The sequence below is a fragment of the Lissotriton vulgaris genome, chromosome 7 (assembly GCF_964263255.1).
Source record: "Lissotriton vulgaris chromosome 7, aLisVul1.2, whole genome shotgun sequence".
In the NCBI taxonomy this organism is placed as follows: Eukaryota; Metazoa; Chordata; class Amphibia; order Caudata; family Salamandridae; genus Lissotriton; species Lissotriton vulgaris.
Window position 1 is genome coordinate 1,141,046,543 of NC_141695.1, and position 21,706 is coordinate 1,141,068,248.

A 21,706-nucleotide genomic window follows, 5' to 3' on the forward strand; every position below is an offset into this window, starting at 1 on the left:
AAATTCTGCATAAGAAGATGGTCAAGAAAAAAAGAAGAACTGGACCTTATCAACGGAGCTTCCTCCAGCACATATACACATTTGGGGACGATGCAACAGAAAGGACAAACACACACAGAAGTGGTCCCAAGCACGCTTGCACTTTGCCCATACCTTGTTTGCCACGGTGTACTGGTACGAGTACATCTGCTTTCCCTTGATATTTTCATAAACAGTCGGAACGATCTTTAGGATGTAATCGTGAGATGCCAGTGCTAATGAACAACAAATACAAGAAGGAAACAGTAATATCAGAAAAAGCTTGGAGAGGAGTTGCAGCTTGCCAGCACATCACTCTCCCTAGAACAGGGCACATCCTACAGGACCATTTATCTCATGGCACCATCCAGGACATAAAGTACCCTCAAACAGAACCAAATATTACTCCTGCCTCCATCCTACCCGGCCAGCATCCCAAGCCAGAATCCACAGGTCCATCTATCCATCGACTTCCAAGATACCAACGTTATCCCCTTATAAAGAAAGGGTCCATTGTATGGGGTTACTGGATAAGTGATGTTATGCAATAACACCATACAATGCATCCAGCTACAGTCCCATCACAAGATTTCTCCTATGAAGTAATCAATGGATCCAGCAAGATAGGGTTTGCTCCCTGGGCTCAGTTTAGCCCCCGGAATTTCAGTCATAACGGTATAGTCCTATACTGCGCCCCTCCAATTTTATTTCTGCGCGTGCATAAACTTCCATGCGCATTCCTGCTACAGCAGGCCTGCCTTCGCGACAGCCCTCACACTACTGGTCTAAGAGAGTGGTAGCCCACTCAAGGTGATGCTTGTTGGTACGTACGGTTTGAAAACAGACGATCCGCTCCAGCCAGTGCGTTGAACGCTCCATTGACATTTGCAACCTGCAAAGGAGAGAGGGAATGAGAGCCAGTTTGCGTGAATCCTTGGAAGTCGTGCTATTGTGATAGAATGAAGTACGCTGCAGGTCCGAAGACTTGTGGATTAACGGAAGAGCTGCACCTTCAGCTTCAGGGTGCTAGTTTAGCAAAGAAGCAAGGCCAACATCACTTCTCTGAAGCACACCCAGCTAATCTAACCGCAGCAAATGCTACACAGATTGACGCCAACAACTGTGCGTTACTTAAAGCATCACAACAAGACTAAAAAAAACAGGTAAACCACATAGAAACATTTGAGGTAAAAACGATTACAATTCTCGTGTTTCTGGGGATATTTAATTAAAATAAAGTTTCAAAAAGCACGTGCTGAATTTAAAGGGTATAGTGCTGCAATATGTGTAATGCACAGGGTAAACTGTCAATCAAAAAAGGCGATCATAAAGGAAACTATAGTACAAGGTGGAAATATGTATATACCATATAACGCATAAGTTACAGATATTCAGATAAAAGAACCTACTGAAGTTTAGGTGGTCAATCAATTATGTGATCAGCAGCATAAGAACGTGAGGGCATGAAGGTGATGCATGTGGCAGGTACTGCCTTTGACCCTGGAAACACAGACAAGATACTACTGCAAGCTCACTGGATTGTTGAGTAGCTCCTATTCAGGCCTAAGACCCTGAACGCGTAGCAAAGCCAAACAGTTGAGGCTTGCGCTTATGTGAAATTTCAAACTGTACATATCGCACAAAAAATATCAAAGTAGTGTTAATATTTTTAAGAAAACATAGGTAAGCCTGTTTTTATTAAATACAGTTTGCACAGTAACACAGGGTCAGTGAAAGGATGTGATTCAGATCTGTAACTTTCTTCAGAAGAGATTTTATTTAAGATCAAACACAAAACACACCCTGGCAAGCAAGACGCAATAAGATTCTGAAATCAATTATGTCATCCAGCACTAGAAACATGGTGAAAAGACCCAATATAACATATTTCAAACCATAACACCCCCCCACCCCCTGAATTGCCATGAGAAATGCATATAACTGAATATATATTGAAAACAATCAAATGTACGTCCTTAACAATGAATATGCACAAAATCTCGTACATAGATAACAGACAATATCACATTTTTAGATCTGCTGGTGAAATGTCCTTCTGCTCCCCAGATTTACTTCCTGATTTGCTGACAAAACTCAGTTTTTAGGTTTCGCTGGGGGGCGGAGCCGTTAGGCTCCTCCTCCAGCGAAATCTGTAGTTTCTAGTATGGGTGACTTTAACCCGCCTCTCTGCTTCATTGGCTAGCTCCATAAATGGAGGCTAGCCATTGGAACAGAGAGGCGTCCGTCAATGCCGGACCAGACACGGGGGCGTTCCCGAGATTCTTTGGCTTTTGCCGACGTCACGCGACGCCGGGAACGCCCCCGTGTCTGGTCCGGCATTGCCGGCACCCGCCTTCCGTCGTCAGCGTCTCTCCTCCCCCTTTCCCGCCCCCTCCCGCTTGTTATATTTTTATTTACGGGTGCCACCCCGTTTTTATTTAATTATTGGAGGCCGGTGCCCACCCGGCGTTGCTCCGTGTTGATTTCACCGCCGCTGGCCCGGAGATCGAGCAAGAGGAGCTGCGCCCGCCTCCCTGCCAAGGGCCGCGCTGCCATTGGCGGCCCTCAGCGCAGGAAGCCAGGCACGCAGTGGTGCGACGTGGGCGGGGCCTCGAGGCGGCCATTTCCGCTTCCCCCTGCCCGGGGGAAGCCTGCTGGTGGTTCGTTGCCGGTCTCCCGTGTGGAGAGGGAGACCGGAAAAGTATAAACCCCTCCCTTAATCCCCTGCCCCGCAGTTACACCCCAGACCCGAAGGACTTCCTTTGATGCCGCTTCTGCTGTTCGAGGGAATTTTGCATATTGTAGCCCGTGGTGCTGACCGGTCAGACCCCCGCCGGATTTCAGGTCCTCTCCCCTCAGCAGGTCGGCGGCGGCGCCGGCGGGAGATGTCTGCTCGGGGTTCGGTAGAGGTAGGGGCACGTTCGTCACCTGTTTTTGTTTTCTACGGGCACTGGAGGCAGGATAAATACGCGAATGTCCTTGTTTTTAACTCCGTGGGCACCTTGAACAGAACAGACTTGGTTAAAAAGTTATAATACCTATATACTGGCGACCATAGAAAAGTGCTATTATTCAATGTGCCAGGGCACTTGAGAAGTGCTGGTACTCTCTTATTAAAGGCACAGCGCTCTGGCTGGGGGTGTCCAGGTGTCCTCCCTTCCAAATTACTGAAGCACAGGTGCTCCGTTTCCGACATACCTGCCCACTCCAAGCACAGGTTTTTAATCAAAACACGTGTGACGTTGGTACTTAGGCGAGTATAAAGCCTACGTGTTTGCCCAGTCTAGGTCCCAATTCGCTTTCATTTCGGAGTTCCCTCACCACGTAAATGGAATGGCCGGCTGGGTCACTCTCGGCCCCAAATGACATTAGTATGTGGCATTAATACAACAAGTACATTTGCCTCTTTTTTTCATTCAACGTTGTTAAACCGATTCTAAGCGCTTCGTTTGCTAAGTCCACCGAGGTACGGCGAGATAGTGCAATGACCAGGATCACACATTTTGGGTACATTGTGAGCCGGGATTAGAACACGGAATCCCCTGTTCTACGTTGACACCGTAATGACTTAGAACAGAGAAATCTTATAACTAATGCGTCCATTTCACATTAGCACATTTTGAAAGCAAATGCATGAGAGCGACAGCGAGAGCCGTGTTAGCCCCGAGAAGGAGCACAGTGTGAAATTCGAGCGGTAAAAACACAACGGATAAAAACACTTCCCTAAAACAGTGCCATTTTCCTTCCTTGCAAACCAAGGCACACACAGAGGGGCCCCAGAAGCAGAAGTTGCCTTGTCATGTAACACATTGCCCTGATTTATAATAAAATTTTAACGAAATCATGCATATTTTAGCAGGCTTTAATCACTGCATAAAAATTTAATTCATGAACTGTAGCGCGTTTAAATAAATGAAGTGTTAATTCATTAGGGTTAATTAATTTGTTAAAGGATTGGGCGCAAGGTTAAGGTGGAGAGTGGAGCTTCTCAGTTAGCTCCAGCTCGGCTGGCGGTGGGCACGAGGCGCTGGGTGGGCGGGGAGGAGGAGCCGCCACCAGACAAAGAGGGGCGACAGGCGACACACGTTTACTGAACACGGACTTTATCGACCATAGACTCAAAACAATGTAAATCAAAAGGAAATTTGTTTTTAAACGTAATCAAATGATCTGATGTGTCAGTAACGGAGAGAAACATGTTGCGTAGTAGTGGTTATTGTATTCACCCATTAGGTTGAAGAAAAATTAGAAGTGTTGGTTGTAAATAATCAGTATGGATTTTATGCAATGGTTAAATGTCAATTACTGTAAAGTTTGTTGGAACTACAAAATGTCCACCAAATGCAATTAGCAGACTGCTCTCAGGCATTGACAAAAGATAACACATTACCCCAGTAATAAGGAGACTTTAGTAATTCTCAGTTAAACTGAGTGCTTATTTCGAAATTCTCTCCCTTGTATGGTGGCTTGTCATGATTCCGAGTTTGATAGCCCAGTCTGAAACAGATCTATTAGCTTTACCCAAGCTCCTGCGAAATCGGTCTCCAGCAATTGAGCACAAAGTGAGACAAATCGCTTCTTAAATTTATCAGTGCTCTTTCCGATAGCTGGCCAACCACAAGTCTGCTCTTCAGAATAGGATAGTGGCTGAAAGGCAAAGTTTATTTATTTATAAAGTTTTATATATAGCGCGAACTTGATCCAGAAGAATATCAGAGCGCTTTACAATTTGAGGCAAAGGTAACACATCAGAACATTAGTCTAACATGATATTCTCTGGCTTTAGCATTCATTTGTGTAAATTGAAGTAATACATACTAGAGTCTGGTCCCAATAAACTCCTGTGCCTGAGCAGGTTGAAACATTATCAGGAGTGCTTCATCGTGCCGTAGCCCTGGCATGATCTGATCATGAGGTGCTTTGATTTGTGGCGCGTCCTAAAACAAATGCAGATGCCAGAGAGCTAAGGTTAGTTCTGGGTATCTCAGGGGGTATGCACTTGGCAGCGTATCCAGTACTTTGATTCAGGTTCCCTCAGGTCCACAGACCTAGCTGTATTTTACAGTTGAGGCAATACGGAGTTCCAGGGAAAGAGTAAGGCTGGCTGATCCTACCACACTAGAAACCAAATCTGGGTAGCGACTCTTGCTGGAAGCACTGCTGAACCTAGACCCTCTCAGTACGGCAGTCCTGTCCTAAGTGACTTTTTTCGCTGATCTGCTTTGTTTTTGCATTCATCCGCTCAACAGTACTCAAGTTCGTTTAAGGTGTGACTCCTGTCTTAGATCTAAATCAGGGTGTGTGAAGAGCTCCTCCTTTTCACTGCTGTAAAAGTTTACTGGAGAGTGTGGTAAAATCACTTCATTTTCTTATACTACTGGCTGTTGCCTGGCGATGAGGGCTCTGTGTCTCCGAATTGGTAGTTGATTTTTTGACTTTTGCACACCCAAAGTAGGATAGTTATCAGTGTCTTTGCACCAGTAACTGGTGCTTCACCTGGACTTTGAGAAGTCCTCGCTTCTCAACTGGAAGAGATTGTCAGCGACTGGTCCTTCTTTGCCGGTAGCTTTCCACGTTTGGCACTGGAGAATATGTGCTGCTGTGGCCAACCAGGAGAAGGTCAGTGGGGAGGAAAGACCAGCAGGGAAAGGAGGTGATAGCCAGGAAGAGCTGCACCGGGCCCTGCTGACTGCCTCTGGGTGTGTGTGTGTGTTGCTGGTTCTGGGTGTGTGTGTGTGTGGTAGTAATTGCTGCCTACTGAGCTCGTCCGTAGGGTACAATAGGTCTCACATTTGCGAGAGATTAAGCTAATGGCAATGTAAATGACCATGCCATTTATTTATCTGTTTTCAAAACCAACACATAAATACAAATTTTGTCATTTACAATGCCAATAGCTCAAACTTTTCCAAAGGCGAAACCATTGCATTGTAAATGCTTGTTGTGCCTTCTTGTGGGACGGACCTTCAAAGTCTTTTGCTCTCTACACTCATCCGTCCATCCACAACATCATGGGATTCGTACTCCTCACATGAGCTTGTTTCCATGCTCTTTTTCTCTTCCTCGTTGCATACAGTAACCTTCCACATATTTCACAGACTCCTTAGGTTGTTGAGCACTTGAAAAAAAGTGTGTCCTTCCACAACAGTGGTAATCCCTTTTCTGAATATTTCTTCTAAAGATCTTACACCGTTTATATTCATCGTTAAAGTCCTCATCTACTTCAGAGACATCCCCAGCCTCATTAATATTTATAACTGCAACTGGTAAGGTTTTAAAATGATACCTTCAACTCTAAGACTGTTTCAGAATGGCAAAAGATATTTTTTGCAATAAAAATATCACCTCCCATTGCTTCTACATATTTATCAAAATCTTTGACAGTCTTCCTATGACATAATCGGTTCATTTAAATGTTGCAAACATGTTGGACACTCTAAAGGACTGTATGTTATACATTTTTTTACCATAAAACAACAAAAAGTCACCGTTGTCACACTTCTTTAGCTCTGTTGCTTTAAAACAACAAAAGTAGTCAACGTTGTCATGCTTCTTTCTCTGTTAGTCGAGGTTTTAAGATAAGAAGATACTGACTATCAATAAAAACAAACTGAAATAAGAAAAGTCGTCAGTGCGGTCTTCGTGTCTGCAGTGTTTCAGATTCAGTGACAGTCGTTTACATAAAAGTAGAACGTGATTAGTTCTTTAATGGAGAATTTCACAAAATGCAGGTGTTGTACAGTTTGAGTATAAACTGTACTGTCTTGATGAAATCCCCACACAGAAGTAAACAAGTGATGCTCGGTAAGTAATAGTCCTCTCTCGGTTTCAACTGTTGTGTGTCCTTTGTTTACGGGAGCAGTTCGGCTTGTTCAGTAAGAGGCTGTTATTGCATATGGACGTCTGGACATTTACAGAGGTAAAGTTTCCGATAAGGGTCGGGGAGAAAACCGTTCCCATTAAGAGCGGAAAATGAGCAGAACAAAATGCAGCGCGTTAAGCAAGTTGTGCTGACTTGTAAGAATCAATTAATATTAAACTGAAACCACGTGATGCGAGGTGAACGTGCACAGTCTAGTATGCAGAGTCGTGCAACGTCTGATGTGCCAACTTACACTCCGCTCTCCTCGATCAACTCGCACTAATGACTTTTGGGAAATTTTAAACCTGATTTAACAAGTCTGCACAATAAGTAGCACTTCCCTCAATGGTTCAAATGTCGCCCTGCCAAGTAGCACCCATTAGGGGTTAGAATAAAGCATTTTTAGTCCTGGTATCCGCAACACCGCACTAAAACGCTTACTAATCCATTATTAGCAGCTCCTAGCAACATTACGAAGCACTGCAGGCAGCTCGGAGGATACGGAATCCAGCTAGTGCACTTGTTGTGCGCTGCTGCCTCAGGCAATAGCTGGGCCTAGGTCATTGCGAGGTACTATGTTGGGATGGTGACAGCCGGGACACCGCTAAATTGCTGTTGCAAGCAATTTTTTCACAAAAAAAGCTGTTGCCTCCAGGTCCAGCCTGCCCTTTACTTGTGTCTGTGTTGACTTATTGACGCTGGTTGACAAATAGACAGACCGACCGACCGACCGACTCCTAGCCCAGCCATGTGGATCTGGCAGCTTTCCCGGGACACAAGTTGATGAGTGGCCGGGCCGCAGCCCAAGTAAGTGCTTCTTCCTGTACAGCTGTGTCCGGTCCAGGGTGGCGCTGTGCGACACTTGCAGGTCCTCGTTCAGAAAGAGCAGTGCAGCCCAGAATGTGTTTAACCACCAGCCGGGGATCCCAGGGGTGGTTCTGGTTGATGTGAATGGGGTTAGTTCCAATGGATATATGGTGTCTGAATGCACCGAGCGGGGCTGGTAGGGTCAGATTGGGAATGGGGCTTTGGGGTACTGGGTAGGACCTATCTGATTCGGTTTGATGTTAATAGGGTTTGAACTGCATGGGCAGGGCCATGGTGGTCTGGTGTTTACAAATGGGGCTAGAATGGTTTAAACTGGCTGGGCTGACTGATGGATGTAATTGGGGTTAGAGTGCATTTATCAGGGCTAGATCTGATGGATATGTGTAGGGATTGAACTCACAGGGCAGGGCTGGTTCTGATAGAGTGAATGAAGTTAGGACGGGCAGCATTAGGTCAGGCTAATTCTGCTGGTTGTGAATGGGTCGGTTTATATTTTAAAGTCAGGCTAGTGAGCCCGATTGCTCCAAAGGGGGGGGTGTTATGATATTTAGCTCTCCACATGGTCTTTATTGCCTAGTTTCACTCCTGAGAAAGTCTAAGTGTCACCCATTAGATAGTAAAACGTCACTCGCAAGTACATCGAAACCATGGGAATGTCACACAAACAATCTTAAAATTTGGTAGCTATGCAAATGCATGGCCACGCACTGGATACTCCTGTTTAGCCCGTCAACACAGTTAATATATGAAACAACAACTCTCTCTGTGTTCTGGTAACACTTAACGGGGTGGGATGAATTGTAAACCACTCGTCGGCAGAGTTAGAAAGGGATTCAGGTCCATACTGTTTTTTTTTTCTCAAACTTGTACCACAGGAAGAACTGCTTACTGGTTTTCCCTGTGTAGCCTGTCATGGCTGGGCATTCTGATTTATTGACAAGCGAATACGGCTTCATTCCATTGGGGAGGGGGTTTATACCTCCATTTTAAGGTCCTCCATGTGAATTTATCCCTTAAGATTGCAGAATGTCCCACAGGATTTAATGAAAGTCAGAGCTAATGCCTCTACCTCCTTTAACAGTGTTTTTCTCTGGCCAAGTGCATTGCTAAAGCTGTACAGCCACACAGATGAGCTGCTTGCTCATCCCATGCATCAATTGCTCTGCTTTGCTCAAGACGGCAGGACCCCACAACAGCCAGTGACTGGACAGATTTCGTCTGGTTCCAATCTACAAAAGCAGGGTGACATTTTGCTTTGGTACCTACTCGTCATAGCACTGTATTACACTTGAAGGAAATGCACTTTTGAATAGATTGTATTGTAATTGCATTTGTATAGCGCTTACTACCCCTGACAAGGGATCAAAGCACTTTTTTCAGAGAGTAGCACGCTACTCCGGGACCCATAGAGGATTAGTGTTGAAGTAGTATAGTGAAACATGCAAGTACATTTTATGTGGTGGATAAGTTAGTCAGTTATTTGGATTCAGAAGGATAGAAGAGGAAAAAAGGTTTGTATTTATATAGTGCTTGTTACCCCAGATGCGGTGTTGTAGCACGCTACTCTAGAAACCCATAAAGGATTAATGGTGAATTAGTATGGTGAAATATGAAAGTAATTTGAGTGGTGGATAATAGGCAGTTATTTTGAGTGAGAAGGATAGCGGAGGGATAGAAGGGGAAGAAAGGTTTGCATTCATATAGTACCTGTTACCCCTGATGGGTGTTTAAGCGCTTTTCTGGGGAATTGCATGCTACTCTGGAACCCATAAAGGATTAGTGTTAAAAATTAGTATAGGGAAATATGAAGAAATTGGAGTGGTGGATAGGTTATTCAGTTATTTGGCGGGATAGAAGAGGAATGTATTTTTATAGCGCTTGCTACCCCTGATGGGGTTTTGAAGCACTTTTTTGGAGAGTAGCACGAAACTCCAGCACCCATAAGGATTAGTGTTGAATTAGTATGGTGTAAGATGAACATTGGGGCCAACTTTACATGTAGGGAGATCAGTCAGTTGGTGCCCATTTGCCACTGTTTATGAATACAAACTGATCATTTAGGAAGAATAAGTCCAGAGGCAGGAAACCTTATCAGCCTCCCCTGAAGGAGTAAGTAACCACCAGATAAAATATTTGCTGCTGCAACTTGAAAAAAGTAGATAGGCTGTCAGGCCTCTAGAGAATCTAGATACCTTTGAGGAGATTTCAATGACGGTGACTGTCTCCTTGCTGCAAACAAAGAGTTGGAAAAAAAAGAGAAGTTATTGAGCTAGCCGCAAATGGAGTGCAACCTGTCCAATTTCCTTCACTCCTGCACTTCCCAGAAATATAGTGTCTCAACCGGAGTATGTCTGAACCATCAAATCCCATGCGAGGCAGTGTGTAGCTTGCAGAGACTGGTACCACCTTGAAGTGCCAACATCACTACGAGGCCTCTGTGCATCCCCTTGCCTAATCCCAGATGTCTGAGATCAGGACAGGCAAGGTGCCAACACTGTCCTGAGACTGGTCACTCTCCCCTGTGGCACCAACGTGAATGAGAACTGCGGTGTCCTGCCAATAGACAGAACCCACATATATATGCATCATCAAGAAACTAAGATTTTTATGCTACTGAGTCTGTTGTATCTGTTTAAGCCAAGAGACTGCACTTTAACTACTTTTCCAATTGTAATCCTGCTTCCAACAGAATCAGATTGTGAGTAGTCCAACAGTGCAAAAGTTAATGCACATTGCTTGCTGTCCCTTATTCAAAACCAATTCGATTTTGGCTTTGTGTTAAATTTTACAATATGTTATTTCCTTGCCACTAGACAGGTGGCCAAATAACCAGAGCTAAGGAGGCTGGTTTCAGACACCTCATAACACCTCAGTTATCATGGGTAGAAAAGCAAAACAATTAAGGCGTTTAAAAAAGTGAAAACCAAAAGAGCTTAGCATTTAAGATTCCTAATAAAATTCTAAACATGTATAGCAAAACTGAATAAAACAGCAACAGTGCTGATACTTTGAGTACACTACGTGGCAGGTTTCACAATCCGTCTGAAACACTTGTGTGTTCGGAAATGCCATGTTCACAGTCAGTCAGTGGACTTGCACAAAATATTTGAAATATCCAGAATGATGTAATGGTACAGTTGCCTCTGTGGGGTGGGGACTCAAAAAGGAACCTAGCTAATCATGCATAGGCGGTGGTGAATTCCTCCAAGGGTCCATTATTGTCAAATAAAATGGAAGTAAAGTTTGATAGGGAGGACTCAAACACTGGAAAAGCAGTTTGAGGTTGAAAGGGGATTGAAGACTCCCTGTCTGCTGATTTTCCATGAAGGGTCAATTCATGGACAGCGCCGTTATATCGGACAACTGCTCCGTCAAGGTGAGGTTATTTTGGTGCCTCTGAAGTACCAGGGCCTTGTGGTCCGGCCTGTAGATACAACGTAGGCTTGATGGGCAACAGGGCTGGTCTTTCCTCAGACAGCGCCCCCTGGCAAAACTAAATTTGGCGCTCAACCTGATCCTCCTCCCCCACCCTTTCCCTAACTCCCCCTCCCATTGGTGATGTTGGTGGTGGCCCATTAGTGCTCCCTGGTCAGTCCTGGCTCAACACCTCAGCCCAGTGAACAGCCTGTTAGTACACGTTTGCCCCTTGTCACGTTCCTCGCCGGAAGACCCCAGAGAGTCCGCCTTCCCTCGTTCCGTGGCCACCGAAGTAATCTGCGGCGTTCCGCAAGGATCCTCGCTCAGCCCCACCCTCTTCAACGTCTACATGAGCCCCCTCGCAGCCATCGCACGCCAACACAACCTAAACATTTCCTACTCTGACAACACCCAGCTGATCCTCTCCCTCACTAACGACCCCGCCACCGCCAGAGACAGCCTCCAGGAAGGAATGAAAGACGTCGCAGAATGGATGAGGCTCAGTAGTCTGAAACTGAACTCAGACAAGACGGAAGTCCTCCTCTTGGGACCATCCCCCTCCGCCTGGGACGACTCCTGGTGGCCCCCTGCCCTGGGCACCACCCCCAAGCCAACGGACCCTGGGCTTCATCCTTGACTCCTCCCTCACGATGACCAAGCAAGTCAACGCTGTCTCGTAACCCTGTTTCAACACCCTGCGCATGCTCCGAAAGATCTTCCGGTAGATCCCCAACGAAACCAGGAAGATTGTCACCCAGGCCCTCGTCACCAGCCGACTGGACTACGGGAACACCCTCTACGCTGGTACCACAGCCAAACTCCAGAAAAGACTCAAACGCAGACAGAACGCCCCTGCACGACTCATCCCGGACATACCCAGTCACGGCCACATCGCTGCCCATCTGAGAGACCTGCACTGGCTCCCCGTCAGCAAGAGGATCACGTTCAGACTCCTCACCCACGCACACAAGGCTCTCCACGACATGGGCCCCAAATACCTCAACAGCTGCATCACATTCTACACACCCACCTGCCAGCTCCGATCCCCCAGCCTCGCCCTCGCCACGGTCCCACGAATCCGCAGAACCACAGCCGGAAGATCCTTCTCCTACCTGGCAGCCAAGACATGGAACTCCCTTCACACCCACCTATGGCTGACCCAGGACCATCTCTCCTTCAGGAAACAACTCAAAACCTGGCTGTTCGAGCAGTAGCGACTCCCCCTCCCCCCAGCGCCTTGAGACCCTAGCGGGTGAGTAGCGCGCTATACAAATTCACTGATTGGTCACCTCACCATAATTACCTATTAAGTTGCTAAACTGAAGGGAGAGTCCATGTTAGGGGGTGAGGGAGAATGAGGTGAAGGAGAATGATGGGGGAAAAGGTAAGAAGGATAACGAAAGTATAGGGCTTGAACTCCAGAGTTAATGAACAGAAAGGCGGCCTAGAATGAAAACATTGCTGGCAGCTCGGGAGGTGATCTATGTGTGCACCTCTCTAACTGCAGGTGCCCTGGGCCTGTGCCCTGCTCACCCATGCCGAAAATCCGGAAAGACAGGCAAGTATATTGGAACCAACCAGTGGTGGTGAAGCTCCTCTGGTGCCCTGTGAGTCCAAGATTCCTAATTCTGGTGGGAATTTCAAATGACATTCTCTCATGATCTACCATTAAAGTTGCAAATGTTTCTTGACGGTGCATCTGAAGGGGTTCATCGACCCTACTCAAGGCTAGCCAGGCAGAAGTGGGCCCATGAGGGGAATACTTGGCCTCTCCTTGGTGCATGCGAGTATGCTCAAACAACCTCACTACTCAACACTGCTCTGCTTTAACCCTTGTCTTCTGCATCTGTTCCTCCTCCCATCTATTGCTGATCTTCATTGTCGTCAGTTTTTGGACCAGGGGTAGGAAAACAACCTCAACGATGGTCAGTCACTAAAGCCCCCACCCCACAAACACACACTCTGTGTACTTTCATTCAACAGACACCCTATTTAGCAGACAGAGGAGGCCCAGTCCTAGGCCGAAATCTTACAGCTTCATTCCAGTTTGGGGCAGCACCAATATTCAGGAAGACCAGCCTGTTGCATGAAGGTCTGTTGTGCTGTCAATTTTTAATCTGCTGTTCCAATGCAACTAGTAATTATTCAGCTTCAGGAGGAACGGGACAGGCGTCCATCTTCACTGACCATTGAAGCCTGCTTTAAAGACTGGGCAGTCGGCCAGTCACAGGCAAAGGCAGTTTTGTAAACTTCATTCTGACTGAATTTTGTTTAAACTTGCTCAAGGTGCGATGCCAAGCAAGGAACCTGGTAAACAATTCAGTATTTGAGATCCAGGTTTTGGACAGCACCGACCATTTAAGGAGGATCATATGTCATTAATTGTTAAAAATTAGATCTATTTGCGATAAGCATACTACCACCACAAACTATTATTCTGCTACTCATCATGGCCGCATAAAATAATCACTATAGTCAAAAACCCTCTCCTAACCAAAGGGGCGGGAAGGCTGCTGAGCCCATACAATTCAATTTGCTTTTTTCTCAATGGCCAAATAACCAGTTTCCTGTCTGCGGAAGACGGCGTGGCTTAGTTATAAAACATTAAATTGCACTTTCAGGTATGTAAGCGCTCATCCTCGCTGCCCACGTCAACAAAGATGGGCTCTAATCGGTTCGCATCAGACCGGAAACGCTAATCTGCTCGAGAGAGGAAGCCCATCTGCCACTCTTCACCGTGTGGCTGAACCAGATGCTCCGCGCGGCCGGCGTGATCCCGCCAATTAACAGACCCGGCCTGGCTGTTTTATGTAATTAGTAATGGAGATGATGAGCGCCAGAGGGCATGTTCCAAGGGCTGGGGGCGGATGGGGGAGGGGGGTCACGGAGGTGTGGGAACAGGTTGACCTGCCAACTTCTCATCGCGGCCTACAATGTTGCTCGCGCTTGCATCACAACACGGAGGCCTGGCCCGTGCGCTCCTACGTCACTAGAGGAGACACCGCAGCGGGAGGGCGCCAGCAGGCGAAACCCTTACATAACTGCTGTCTCTTCCCTCCACTTGACAGAACTAGGCCAGCACATGGGATGACGAACTCTCGCGGTCTTCGTCAGCGCAATCAATGGTGACATCTGCAGGATTATCCGGTCCTGTAATCAGAATTGTGCAGCGACAAAAAACATCTGCCAAAAGCGGAAACCTCTGTATCGCCAGAGGAGTGTCCAATAGGTGCTTCTGCATTCACCTACCATTCTTAACCCATACCAAACAATTTTTTCGCGCTAGTACATGTGGAATTATCTCCCTGTTCGCCTCCTACAAATGTCTTAGAAACTCGCGCTACACGTTAATTGCAACCTTATCCAATTTCCGCAGTTATACAGGACCTCCTCCCCCCCCCCTAAGGATTTTTCGAGTTTGGATGGCAAACTGCGCGGCCAAAAACGCTAACATTTGCAGCCCATAACCACAAAATTCACAGTATTTTTGGTGTGGGCAAAATATGTGCCCCACACCAAAATACTGCAGACGTGCGCTTTCAAATGGCCTGCAAAGGGCACACAACGGTGTGAGGCTGGCCGCAGGCCAATTGCTCAGGAGGGGTGAGGTGCACTTCAAAGGCAGGCCACAGAGGAATGTATCACCTCTGCTGCCTGCCGGTTGCTCACCTTCCCTTTAATTTATTTATTTAATGCGATTTTATATGGCGCGAACATTAGCCACAGGTGTCAGAGCGCTTTACAAAAGAACCAGTTGCATTACATAAGGACTTTGGATTTCATGAGTTACATAAGAGATACAGACAGAAACAAGCATTGGAAATGCAATAGGTCTCGCATTAGGAAAGTTTGAGCTATTGGTATTGTAAATGACACTTTTTTTATTTATGTGTTGGTTTTGAAAGTAGCAAAATTAATAGCTTTGTCAGTTACAATGTCAATAGTTTTAACTTTCGCAAATGTGACACCTATAGCATTTGTAATGCAATGTGTGTTGTATTTAAGTGACTTAGATGTATTGATATTACAAATAACAATGGCTTTTAATTTTGTAAATAATTAATACTTAAATAAAAGTTATTGTAATTTATAATGGCAATAGCTTAAACGTTTGTAAATAACTTTTGTGAAGATTATGTTCAGTGTATTTTATTGTGACGACAATCCAAGAACATTGCATTTGCACCTACAAACACAGAGCCACACACATGTAGATGTGGTGGTGGTGGATCTGGGGGATATGGTGGTGGTGGATGTGGTGGTGGATGTGGCGGTGGTGGATGCGGCGGTGGTGGATGCGGCGGTGGTGGTGGATGCGGTGGTGGTGGTAGTGGTGGATGCGGTGGTGGTGGTAGTGGTGGATGCGGTGGTGGTGGTAGTGGTGGATGGGGTGGTGGTTGTAGTGGATGTGGTGGTGGGTGTGGTGGATGCGGCGGTTTTGGTGGATGCGGTGGTGGTGGTAGTGGTCGATGGGGTGGTGGTTGTAGTGGATGTAGTGGTGGTGGGTGTGGTGGTGGTGGTGGGTGTGGTGGTGGTGGTGGATGCGGTGGTGGTGGTGGATGCGGTGGTGGTGGATGCGGTGGTGGTGGTGGAGGTGGATGCGGTGGTGGTGGCGGAGGTGGATGCGGTGGTGGTGGTGGTGGATGCGGTGGTGGTGGATGCGGTGGTGGTGGATGCGGTGGTGGTGGATGCGGTGGTGGTGGTGGATGCGGTGGTGGTGGATGTGGTGGTGGTGGATGTGGTGGTGGTGGATGTGGAGGTGATGGTGGATGTGGTGGTGGATGTGGTGGTGGTGGTGGATGTGGTGGTGGTGGTGGATGTGGTGGTGGTGGATGTGGTGGTGGTGGTGGATGTGGTGGTGGTGGTGGATGTGGTGTTGGTGGTGGATGTGGTGGTGGATGTGGTGGTGGATGTGGTGGAGGTGGTGGATGTGGTGGTGGTGGTGGATGTGGTGGTGGTGGATGTGGTGGTGGTGGATGTGGTGGTGGTGGTGGATGTGGTGGTGGTGGTGGATGTGGTGGTGGTGGTGGATGGGGTGGTGGTGGTGGATGCGGTGGTGGTGGATGTGGATGTGATGGTGGATGTGATGGTGGATGTGGTGGTGGATGTGGTGGTGGATGTGGTGGTGGATGTGGTGGTGGATGTGGTGGTGGATGTGGTGGTGGATGTGGTGGTGGATGTGGTGGTGGATGTGGTGGTGGATGTGGTGGTGGATGTGGTGGTGGATGTGGTGGTGATGGTGGATGTGGTGGTGGTGGATGCGGTGGATGTGGTGATGGTGGATGCGGTGGTGGTGGTGGATGCGGCGTTCCAACCCGTCACACAGCTAGTACTTGTGGTTTAGAACAACAGACATATGAACTTCGATTATTTCAAAAGCCAATTTGCAACATGAAAATATTACCTTGTCTGACACCGACTCTTCTCACTGTGGTAAGTGTAATGCCGATAGTTAAGCAGCGCGCAGGCTCCTGTGATTATTGTTGAGCACGTTTGGCCCACACCTTATCAATAAAATACACTGAGAGTGTCGTGGCTGACCAACTGCCCGACACAACAGTAAGGGCACATAGTTAACTGAATATCCTAAAGTGAATATGATTATCATCAGCGTAAATATGTTAGCCCAGATTGAAGCTATTGATCATGTTTAAGACTGGTATAATGCAGGCATTTAAGAGAGTGGGGTTACATCATGGTGCCCGCGGAGGCAGCACACACAGCCTGGTGACACGAGAGACAAGGAGAAACACGGCCGTCAAAGTGAAAGTACGGCCAGCTGAGGGCATTGCTGTGGGGAGGGGGGATGAGAAATGCGACACAGTGGGCAGGGAGGGGGCGGAGCGGGGAGAGCGGCATGAGAGTGTGAAGCAGCAGGAAGGAATTTTTAGTTAACGGGCGTTGCATTCTGGGACTTGTAGTTTTGCTTTCACCACTACTTCTGTTGGTTCAAAACACCAGCATGCAAAGTGCTAATTTGGATCAAAACCAGGGACTCGCTGAAGATACCATTCGATACACGGCCACTTGGCACACATGCCATCCTAACAACCTATCACCTGATGCAAATATTGTATTTATATGGCCACTGCACCCCTTGATCACTTTAGACTACTGTGGTTCGACCTTAAAAAAGAATGCCTAGAAAAAATGACGATTAACTAGGTACGCTTTTAGTGAAATTGGCCACTGCTCGTTTGACCGGAAATGGACCCAGTGACGTATTTTGCATTGGAGGCTGGCGGCGGGGTCACAGAGACTTCCAATTCCCAAACGAGAAAGGTGAGGTCACGCGCTGGTGGTAAGGTCCCGATAATTCATTTTTACATGGCTTGTACTTTTTAGAGGTGTAGGAATGAATATGCAAATCACGTTCAAGTTTTCTATAAACTGGTGTTTTTTTAAATGTTCTTGAAAAATAATTATCATTTACGCTTTGTGCCTCTTGCACGTGTGATGGCTTTGACACTATATAACCTAGGTACACCTAAGACATGTAAATCTGTTTTAGGTACCCCGTGGCGGATGCCCTAATTAGCATGGCTCCCATATTTAACCCATTTCCGTATTTAATGCCATCAGCACCATATGGCATGGGCGCCTCCAGAATCGGGCACAAATGCTGGCTTAAATTGCCCATCCAATATGCTGGCCCCTTGGGGAGGAGGCCTGTGGTGCATCGTCAGCTCTGAAGAGAGCCTCGCATAATCACCTCATTGAGACAACAAAGCCCTCCTTGGCATCGAGGCTCATACCTGGGGGGTGGCCCCCGCCTGAGCCGTCTCCAGCTGACGCGCAGCACGGGCCTCCGAGGGGACAGGGCCGCACGCATCAGCAACGTAGAGCTCCGGCTCAAATGAAGCACTGTAAAGGGGCGTTTCATGGCAGAAGGACCCAGCGGGGGGCGGATTCTGAGTCTTAGTGGGACATAAAATCACCTATAATGTTCACACTAGCTGCGCACGGAGACAATGCAGGCCTCGGAGCACTTGAAAGCAGCCTCCCCGGGGAGGGGTGGAAGTGACTTAGACCTCAGGCATTTAAGAGAGTGGGGTTACATCATGGTGCCCGCGGAGGCAGCACACACAGCCTGGTGACACGAGAGACAAGGAGAAACACGGCCGTCAAAGTGAAAGTACGGCCGGCGGAGGGCATTGCTGTGGGTAGGGGGGATGAGAAATGCGACACGGCGGGCAGGGAGGGGGCGGAGCGGGGAGAGCGGCATGAGAGTTTGAAGCAGCAGGGGAGGAGTGCTGCTGGCGATTGACTGGCGATTTGATGATGTGCACGCGCATTTTAGGTCAATGCGCTTGCGCATTGACCTAAAAGCCCACGGGCACAGCATCAAATCGCCAGTCAATCGCCAGTCTAGGTAAAGCTTATTTAAGCCCCTATAGAGCTTCGCCAGCTATGCGCATGCGCACAGCAGGCGAGCCCTAAAAAATGCAAATATACAAGCTGTAAGTCACTCAAGGAAGAGATACAAACAGATAAACTCTAAAATCACATAGGTTTATGTTTGGGGAATTTGTAACACGCACGTATACTGGAAGGTCTCTTGGATCGGAGGGTGGAGGGAGAAACTTCCTGAGGGCTGCTAGCAGTAAGCCAGAATGGTAGTAAGTACAAAGGTCTACTACTGCTGACAATTCAGTTTTCCCTCCAAATTTCTCCTTTGCTCTGTGCTAAGACCTGTATGTTAAAACAGTGCACCACCAGCCACCATTTTGTGTTCACAAGAGAGTGGAACCAGCCCCCCTGCCTCCCCCCAGCAACAGGGGTATTGTACATCAGAGGGTGCTTCAGTGAGCTGTTTAAACTGTGTTTACTAGGGACTGTGCATTTTGTTTTTTGGCCAGGAGAGGGAGTAAAGTTTTATTCAAACAGTATTGTTAGAGTGCATGTTAGTGAGGCCTTTCCCTGCAGAAGTACAAAGTGTGGATTGAGCCCGTCTGTCTCCTAGGAGATTCTGAACAGGAGAAGCAGCTTCCAACTCCCTGGCCAGCAAACCTCGTCTGAGGTCGCTGGGACCTTATATGGTCTGCTAGTGGTTGATACATGTGTACACTGATTGGTGGTTGTTTCTGGTGTTTCTATTGGATTAGGGTTGGTGTCCTCATTGGTTGGGTATTTGAGGGTTCTGATTGGTTTCTGGGTCTGTGATTCAATCAATGTAGGGTTGGGACTAGGGTTAGGATGTCTATTGGAAGTAGGGACTAGGGCTTCCTAGGTTATTGGGAGTAGGGTGGGACTAGGGCTAGGGTTAGATCTTTAATTGGAAGTAACGATTAGGGCTTCTGGTGTGATTGGTTGCTGAACAAGTTGTGGGACTAAGAGTAGGGTTAGGCTTTCTATTGGAAGTAGGGACTAGGGCTTTCTGTGCCATTGGTTGCTTCGACTTGGGTTGGGACTACTGGTAGGGCTAGGGCCTCTATTGGACGTAGAGATCAGGGTTTTTGAACTAATTGGGTGTTTGGACTAAGGCTAAGATTGGCTGTAAGGTCCTGGTCTCCTATGTGTTCTAGATTTTAGGGCTAGTGTTGTGATTGGATAGTGTTAGGGTTCCCATTGGCTGAAAGGGTCACCTGATTACTAGGGCTATAAAAGGCCAGGGTTAGGGCATCTCAGCCCGGCCGTTGAGGACAAGGGCAGAGAGCACAAGGGCAGAGAGGACAAGGGCAGAGAGGACAAGGGCAGAGAGGACAAGGGCAGAGAGGACAAGGGCAGAGAGGACAAGGGCAGAGAGGACAAGGGCAGAGAGGACAAGGGCAGAGAGGACAAGGGCAGAGAGGACAAGGGCAGAGAGGACAAGGGCAGTTGCATGTTTGAGCCTGTTCGATACTGACCAGGGCCAGAAATGCTGCCCAATATTACTTACCTCCTTTATGTATATACTTTCAATGTACTTATGGATCTATATATTTATCACTTTCTTCAAATTTAGCATTTCCAATGCACTACCCTATTTCTTAGCCTATATCTCACTCAATATATCTTCTAGCCCAACCTTCTGACTCATCTCAAACTTCTTTCTACTACTCTTTCCAATGCACTACCCTCTCATCCTATACATCTATAAATATATCCTCTACATCCACTTTCTCATTTATCCCAAACCCCATACCACTACTATGATCCCCAAAATAATCCTTTCTTGACTTTCTCCTACTCTACCCCTCCTTGCATCATCTGGCACCTCTTACAATACTGATCCCCTAAAACAAACCTTTCTAAACTCTTCCCTCTTTTCTACCCCTCCCCAACCCTTCTCAATCCAAATAACTGACTAACATATCACCACTAAAATTACTTTCATGGTTCACCATACTAATCCTTATGCAGACCCTCCAGGATTTTGCGGTTTGCCGCGAAATCGGCACTTTTGTAAAAATGCCGCAATTTTTACAAAAGTGGCCGTGAAATGGACCCAAGTTCTGGCAGCTCCTGTTATGTGGAAGTAGTAAGTACGCCCGTGAGAGTTGTTTACTTTCACAAGTTGTAGACTGTTCTGATTAAAAGAAAACTCTACGGCGACAACTCGGGCCACAAAGCGCTGTTGCTAATTGAACTGGCTTGCTCCCAGATCTCCAAGGGCAGCGCTGCTCTGATTGGATGGCACAGAGGGCATTAATCTTATGTGAGCGGGAGCCGGGACAGTCCTCGGAGAGAGGGGTCTGCCTGCCCGTCCGAGAGGCGAGGCAGAGAAGCGTTCATGTGAGTTCACTTCCAAACAAAGCTTAGAGGAGGAGGAGGATGAGAGAGGAGAGATGGCGAGAGAGGAGAGATGGCGAGAGGGGGGGGAAGGCGTGGGTTTACTCACCTCAAAGGTAAAGAGGAGGGGGTGCAAAGGCTGCGTTTAAAAGGCAGCTTCTGCGAGGTGCGGAGCGGGGTGGTGGTAAAGAGGGTAGATGGTTGAAGCCACAGGGTGGCATAGTTGAGCAAGAGGATCCACTGAGTTTGGAAGAAGGGAGCACGGTTGGGGGAGAAGGAGGCTAAATCTGCAAGGTGGGGGGAGTGGGTGGAGAAGGGCGGTGCAGCCACAGACTTCGCATAGTTTCCTGTCACCTACCCCTGCTGCCTTCGAGATAGATACCCCGAGGGCACAGAAGGAGCACAAGATGTCCTGAGAGCACTTGGGGAGAGGGCAGGCAGGAAGAGCTTCTAGGCGCCTTAGCGCCCACGCCCCAGGCACTGCTGGTGCTCGATGCAGACCACGGGCACTCTTTTCCACTGTAGACACACTTCAGTGTTTCACACGCGCCTTCATGAGTTCACTGATTCGAAGCAAATATTTTAGCGTCTCGTGTCCATACAGGAGAAGCCCCCAATTATCTGCGAGTGTTGGCCTTAAAAGACCGCACTGAAACTAGTCCAAGCAGTTGCGTGCTTTTAGTCACCCCTGCTTGGTCCATCCGGTGTAAAAGAAGTGACTGAGGACAGCACCTTCTGAACATGACCCCCCCAGCATGAAGAGACCCTTCGCAGGTAGAGCGAGGCTGGGGGACGGGTGGCAGGTGCCAGGCTGAGGCCATGAAGGCTTGGGCAGGAAAAGGGAGCATGGGAGAGGGGAGGGGCTTGGGC

At 47.6% G+C, this 21,706-nt stretch overlaps 1 protein-coding gene across 1 annotated transcript in view; it reads right to left on the reverse strand.

Annotated features, from left to right (window-relative positions):
* The window catches only part of ERGIC1 (endoplasmic reticulum-golgi intermediate compartment 1), a 324,289-nt gene that overhangs the window by 25,034 nt on the left and 277,549 nt on the right, over positions 1–21,706 (reverse strand). The window contains exons 7-8 of the mRNA XM_086931580.1: positions 850–910; positions 154–254 (exon numbers count right to left, since the gene is read on the reverse strand). Of these exons, the coding sequence (XP_086787706.1) occupies positions 154–254; positions 850–910 (162 nt within the window). The remainder of the gene's footprint in view (positions 1–153; positions 255–849; positions 911–21,706) is intronic.